The 7500-nt window shown below is 37.2% G+C and overlaps 1 protein-coding gene across 2 annotated transcripts in view; it reads right to left on the bottom strand.

Moving 5' to 3' along the window:
• ccdc171 (coiled-coil domain containing 171) overlaps window positions 1–7500 on the bottom strand; it is a 40474-nt gene that overhangs the window by 21038 nt on the left and 11936 nt on the right. For both annotated transcript variants that reach the window (XM_079802200.1, XM_079802201.1), the window contains exons 11-15: window positions 6710–6783; window positions 3315–3404; window positions 2991–3170; window positions 321–488; window positions 133–246 (exon numbers count right to left, since the gene is read on the bottom strand). In XM_079802200.1, the coding sequence (XP_079658326.1) occupies window positions 133–246; window positions 321–488; window positions 2991–3170; window positions 3315–3404; window positions 6710–6783 (626 nt within the window). The remainder of the gene's footprint in view (window positions 1–132; window positions 247–320; window positions 489–2990; window positions 3171–3314; window positions 3405–6709; window positions 6784–7500) is intronic.

Genomic DNA, 7500 nt, shown 5'->3' with positions numbered 1-7500 from the left:
ATTCATGCTTTTTTTAGAGGGAATATTCGAACGTCATTTTTGAGCAATTTTGACAGCCCTAGTGTGTGGTGTGTGTGAGTGTGAGAGTGAGTGTGTGTGTGAGAGTGTGAGAGTGAGTGTGTGTGTGTGCACCTGTGTCTCCCGCTGCAGCTGGTTGAGCAGGTGTGTGTGGTGTGTGTGGAGCTCCTCTCTCTGTTTGACCCAGCTCTCCTCTCGCCGGCTCAACTTCCCCTCCAGACACGAAACCTGACACACAAACAACCTGTCAGACTCCAGGACTGAACATCTACAGCACGTCTTTCCCACAAGCCCTCTCTCACCTTCTGATTGGCTGCGGAGAGCTCAGAGGTCAGCGTGTCCACGTGCTCCTGCACCAACGCACTAAGCTCCGCCCATGAGAAGCTACCCAGCATGCAGTGCGGCGGCGTCACCAGCACACACCCGGCGAGCAGGCGCTGATAGAGCGTGTGCAGGAACGCCAGCTTCTCCTGAAACACAATAAATATCAAATTTAGTCATTTTTAATAGTTTTTCTTTGTTCGGTTACGAGATTTCAATGCCGGTCGGTTTTGTTCAGTTACGAGATTTCAATGACGGTCAGTTTTGTTCAGTTACGAGATTTCAATGACGGTCAGTTTTGTTCAGTTACGAGATTTCAATGACGGTCGGTTACGAGATTTCGATGACGGTCGGTTTTGTTCGGTTACGAGATTTCAATGACGGTCGGTTTTGTTCGGTTACGAGATTTCAATGACGGTCGGTTTTGTTCAGTTACAAGATTTCAATGACGGTCGGTTTTGTTCAGTTACGAGATTTCAATGACGGTCGGTTACGAGATTTCGATGACAGTCGGTTTTGTTCGGTTACGAGATTTCAATGCCGGTCGGTTTTGTTCAGTTACGAGATTTCAATAACGGTCGGTTTTGTTCATTTACGAGATTTCAATGACGGTCGGTTACGAGATTTCGATGACAGTCGGTTTTGTTCGGTTACGAGATTTCAATGCCGGTCGGTTTTGTTCGGTTATGAGATTTCAATGACGGTCGGTTTTGTTCGGTTACGAGATTTCAATGACGGTTGGTTTTGTTCGGTTACGAGATTTCAATGACGGTTGGTTTTGTTCGGTTACAAGATTTCAATGGCAGTTGGTTTTGTTCGGTTACGAGATTTCAATAAAGGTCGGTTTTGTTCAGGTACGAGATTTCAATGACGGTCGGTTTTGTTCGGTTATGAGATTTCAATGACGGTCGGTTTTGTTCGGTTATGAGATTTCAATGATGGTCGGTTTTGTTCGGTTATGAGATTTCAATGACGGTCGGTTTTGTTCGGTAACAAGATTTCAATGACGGTTGGTTTTGTTCGGTTATGAGATTTCAATGACGGTTGGTTTTGTTCGGTTACGAGATTTCAATGGCAGTTGGTTTTGTTCGGTTACGAGATTTCAATAAAGGTCGGTTTTGTTCAGGTACGAGATTTCAATGACGGTCGGTTTTGTTCGGTTATGAGATTTCAATGATGGTCGGTTTTGTTCAGGTACGAGATTTCAATGACGGTCGGTTTTGTTCGGTTATGAGATTTCAATGATGGTAGGTTTTGTTCGGTTACTAGATTTCAATGACGGTCGGTTTTGTTCGGTTATGAGATTTCAATGACGGTCGGTTTTGTTCGGTTATGAGATTTCAATGACGGTCGGTTTTGTTCGGTTACGAGATTTCAATGACGGTCGGTTTTGTTCAGTTACGAGATTTCAATGACGGTCGGTTAAGAGATTTCGATGACAGTCGGTTTTGTTCGGTTACGAGATTTCAATGCCGGTCAGTTTTGTTCGGTTATGAGATTTCAATGATGGTCGGTTTTGTTCAGGTACAAGATTTCAATGACGGTCGGTTTTGTTCGGTTATGAGATTTCAATGATGGTAGGTTTTGTTCGGTTACTAGATTTCAATGACGGTCGGTTTTGTTCGGTTACGAGATTTCAATGACGGTCGGTTTTGTTCGGTTACGAGATTTCAATGACGGTCGGTTTTGTTCAGTTACGAGATTTCAATGACGGTCGGTTACGAGATTTCGATGACAGTCGGTTTTGTTCGGTTACGAGATTTCAATGCCGGTCGGTTTTGTTCGGTTATGAGATTTCAATGACGGTCGGTTTTGTTCGGTTACGAGATTTCAATGACGGTTGGTTTTGTTCGGTTACGAGATTTCAATGACGGTTGGTTTTGTTCGGTTACGAGATTTCAATGGCAGTTGGTTTTGTTCGGTTACGAGATTTCAATAAAGGTCGGTTTTGAGATTTCAATGACGGTCGGTTTTGTTCAGTTACGAGATTTCAATGACGGTCGGTTTTGTTCAGTTACGAGATTTCAATGACGGTCGGTTACGAGATTTCGATGACAGTCGGTTTTGTTCGGTTACGAGATTTCAATGACGGTTGGTTTTGTTCGGTTACGAGATTTCAATGGCAGTTGGTTTTGTTCGGTTACGAGATTTCAATAAAGGTCGGTTTTGTTCAGGTACGAGATTTCAATGACGGTCGGTTTTGTTCGGTTATGAGATTTCAATGATGGTCGTTTTTGTTCAGGTACGAGATTTCAATGACGGTCGGTTTTGTTCGGTTATGAGATTTCAATGATGGTAGGTTTTGTTTGGTTACTAGATTTCAATGACGGTCGGTTTTGTTCGGTTATGAGATTTCAATGACGGTCGGTTTTGTTCGGTGACGAGATTTCAATGACGGTCGGTTTTGTTCGGTTACGAGATTTCAATGACGGTCGGTTTTGTTCAGTTACGAGATTTCAATGACGGTCGGCTTTGTTTTCTTTATAGTTTTTATTCTTTTTTTAAACTTTATTTTAGTACATAAAGAAAATGAGAACTGACGCCTTGGCAACTAGCTGAAATAAAATAAGCATATTGATATCATAAGTTATATTATATAGATAAAAATATAACATTTATTTTATTTCAAGTAACGAAACTTGGTTTAGTACCTGGCAGTCTTTGTGATGCTGCTGTCGCAGTGTGTTCATCTGTGTTTGTGTGTGTGTGTGTTGCGTTTTCTCCTCCTGAAGCAGGTGTGTGAGTCTGCGCAGTTCAGCTGCAGCGTCTGCGACACACACACGCAGACGCTTCGCCTCTTCATTCACACACACACCGCGAGCCTCACACTCCTGCAGACAGACAGAAAGATGATTGTTCATCTAAAACTGCGTCGCTCTGATGCTTCATGCACATCTAGTTACAATATAAGCGTCCACACTAGTCCAGATCCTGAATCATCTCAGTTCATCGACAAAACGAGGACAAACACACACCTGGATGTTCCTCTGGAGATCAGAGATGGCTTCATCCTTCTGTCTGATCTCCTCATTCAACTTCTGCATCACTATCACAGACTCCTGTAACTACACACACACACACACACACACTAGTGAATTCAACAGATTACAATCTGATTAACTACATTAAGAACTGAAAAAAAAAATGTATTACAAGTTTTCTGGAATGTTGTGGTTAAAAATGCAAATTACACATTATCTAATTAAATATGCGCTCATTTGCATATATTTCCAGAACATAAATCTGAACATTGGATAAAGCTAGGCTCAAAATTCTTCTTTGATTTTGTTAACATATTACAGTTAAAGTATTTTACTGAAGGGATTTTGGATTTCTCTTTTTATCACTGCATAAATCAGAAAAAAAACGTCAACAGATGGACAAAAATAAACCATTTTAAGGAATAAAGTATAAACCAGTGTGAATGATATATGAACAAACCCCTCAGTACAAACCTTCAGAATATAGTCAGGAATAAAACTGTAAGTTTTGGTGTGTGTAAGTGCTGCTGAAGTGGAGAAGAAACTCTCTAAAGATATGTATCATAATCCAAATCTACAGACGCTAATACATAAAGTGCAATAAAATAAAGACTTAAATGTGTGTTTTGGATGTTTTCTTTCCACTAATCTGAAAGATGACATGTTAAGCAAAATAATACTAATGGAGCTCAAAATTTACCTAAAAGAATGGCTTTATCTGTAAAGTCTTGCCTTAAATCAGAAAATACTGTCAATAGACAGAAAAAAACAAGTTTTTTGTAATAAAATGCTATATAAACCAGTGTGAATGTTATATAAACAAACCCCTCAGTACAAACCTTCAGAATATAGTCAGGAATAAAACTGTAAGTTTTGGTGTGTGTAAGTGCTGCTGAAGTGGAGAACAATCTCTTTAAAGATATGCATCATAATCCAAATCTACAGACGCTAAAATATAAAGTGCAATAAAATAAAGACTTAAATGTGTGTTTTGGATCTTTTCTATCCACTAATCTGAAAAAAGACATGTTTTGGAAGCAAAATGGCTCATAATCTCAAAATTTACCAGTGCATAAAAACCCCCAAATGGCTTTAGGTCTGTAGTGTCTTGCCTTAAATCAGAAAATACGGTCAATAAACAGAAAAACTAAGGTTTTAGTAATAAAATGCTATATAAATCAGTGTGAATGATATATGAACAAACCCCTCAGTACAAACCTTCAGAATATAGTCAGGAATAAAACTGTAAGTTTTGGTGTGTGTAAGTGCTGCTGAAGTGGAGAACAATCTCTTTAAAGATATGCATCATAATCCAAATCTACAGACGCTAATACATAAAGTGCAATAAAATAAAGACTTAAATGTGTGTTTTGGATGTTTTCTTTCCACTAATCTGAAAGATGACATGTTAAGCAAAATAATACTAATGGAGCTCAAAATTTACCTATAAGAATGGCTTTATCTGTAAAGTCTTGCCTTAAATCAGAAAATACTGTCAATAGACAGAAAAAAACAAGTTTTTTGTAATAAAATGCTATATAAACCAGTGTGAATGTTATATAAACAAACCCCTCAGTACAAACCTTCAGAATATAGTCAGGAATAAAACTGTAAGTTTTGGTGTGTGTAAGTGCTGCTGAAGTGGAGAACAATCTCTTTAAAGATATGCATCATAATCCAAATCTACAGACGCTAAAATATAAAGTGCAATAAAATAAAGACTTAAATGTGTGTTTTGGATCTTTTCTATCCACTAATCTGAAAAAAGACATGTTTTGGAAGCAAAATGGCTCATAATCTCAAAATTTACCAGTGCATAAAAACCCCCAAATGGCTTTAGGTCTGTAGTGTCTTGCCTTAAATCAGAAAATACGGTCAATAAACAGAAAAACTAAGGTTTTAGTAATAAAATGCTATATAAATCAGTGTGAATGATATATGAACAAACCCCTCAGTACAAACCTTCAGAATATAGTCAGGAATAAAACTGTAAGTTTTGGTGTGTGTAAGTGCTGCTGAAGTGGAGAACAATCTCTTTAAAGATATGCATCATAATCCAAATCTACAGACGCTAATACATAAAGTGCAATAAAATAAAGACTTAAATGTGTGTTTTGGATGTTTTTCCCCCAATAATCTGAAAGATGACATGTTATGGAGGCAAAATAGCTAATAATCTCAAAATTGACCAGTGCATGATGTAAGTGTCTTGTACTTAAATCAGACAATACTGTCAATAGACAGAAAAAAAACAAGTTTTTTGTAATAAAATGCTATATAAACCAGTGTGAATGTTATATAAACAAACCCCTCAGTACAAACCTTCAGAATATAGTCAGGAATAAAACTGTAAGTTTTGGTGTGTGTAAGTGCTGCTGAAGTGGAGAACAATCTCTTTAAAGATATGCATCATAATCCAAATCTACAGACACTAATACATAAAGTGCAATAAAATAAAGACTTAAATGTGTGTTTTGGATCTTTTCTATCCACTAATCTGAAAAAAGACATGTTTTGGAAGCAAAATGGCTCATAATCTCAAAATTTACCAGTGCATAAAAACCCCCAAATGGCTTTAGGTCTGTAGTGTCTTGCCTTAAATCAGAAAATACGGTCAATAGCCAGAAAAACTAAGGTTTTAGTAATAAAATGCTATATAAATCAGTGTGAATGATATATGAACAAACCCCTCAGTACAAACCTTCAGAATATAGTCAGGAATAAAACTGTAAGTTTTGGTGTGTGTAAGTGCTGCTGAAGTGGAGAACAATCTCTTTAAAGATATGCATCGTAATCAAAATCTACAGACGCTAATACATAAAGTGCAATAAAATAAAGACAAAAAAAGAGTGTTTTGGATGTTTTCTCTCCACTAGTCTGAAACATCACTTTAAGATGATCCAATGCATCTTTCCATCAGAAAAGTTAAGTCAGAAACTGAAGGCAACGTGATGTAAAACTAAGGTTTTAGGAATAAAACGTGATGTATTTTCAGAGTTCTCTCAACTATTATCCTAATGGTCAAGTCGAATGTATTTGTATAGTATTTTTCACAATGTTTCAAAGCAGCTTTAAATAAAACACATCTTATACATCTATATTATATAATATATAAAATAACTCTACTTTGTCACTTTGAATGAGTTTGTTTGCTAAAAGCAAAATGGCTAATTTAGCCAATACATGTCAGAGCAACCACATATTTGTGTAGTTGCTCATTTAGTTACACACTAGTCTGATCTATTCTGGTGTCTGTGCATATAGTTTCACAAGTGATGTGAACTTTGCGCTAAATCTTTATCAAAATCCCTTCAGTGCTTCAAAGTGTGCAGCATTATTTGCATTAGCAAAAGACTTTAAAGCATATTTAGCATGTGTGTAGGTTGTACCTGTGTGTTGTAGTAGTGTAGCGTTCGGCGCAAGAGGTCCATTAGAGCAGATGCGTTGTGTTTACATCCTTCCCCTTCAAAACAAGCACACATTTACACAACACTCAGTCACAAACAGGACAATAACCGTGTTAATCAGTGTCGGAGAACGTGTGTTACAGTATTGTGTTACTACGCAATACAGAAGATCTTACAGAAGGTTATTGTGTTTTGTACCCTACCCTTACTCATTAAATAAAATTACTTGAGACCCCCAACGTTAATTTGGCAAAGTTCATCAATTATGAGATTAGAAAGTAAAGTTTGTTGAGACAAACTTTGATCTTGGCTTTGACAAAGCCGTATGAAAGTTTGCTAGTTTTATAAGGTTTACATTTTGTGAAGTGGAAAGAAAGAAAGAAAGAAAGAAAGAAAGAAAGAAAGAAAGAAAGAAAGAAAGAAAGAAAGAAAGAAAGAAAGAAAAGGGCCCGTATTCATAAAGAATCTTAATGCAAAGAGTAGCTCCTAGTGTCAAAATTCTAAGAAAATTCTTAGAAATGTGGGCGTTTACTCTTAGAAATTAACTAAAAAATCCTAGTAAAGAAAAAAGTCATTCAGAAAGCATCTTAACCCTTAAAAGAGGTCTTAAGGTCAAATTTGTTAGGAGCACGGATGAGGACTTTTAAGAGGCTAAAGAGTTTCTTTAGCAGCGGAGAAAATGGCAGAAAGACGAAGAGGGAGAAGAAATGTGATGCAGACAATGGATGACAGTGACTTAATAAGACTCTATAGATTAGATCGTGCATGGATCA

The sequence above is a fragment of the Gobio gobio genome (assembly GCF_949357685.1).
Source record: "Gobio gobio genome assembly, chromosome: 21".
NCBI classification, from domain to species: Eukaryota; Metazoa; Chordata; class Actinopteri; order Cypriniformes; family Gobionidae; genus Gobio; species Gobio gobio.
The sequence above is the reverse complement of the archived record's forward strand: the minus strand, read 5'-3'. Positions and strand labels throughout refer to the sequence as shown.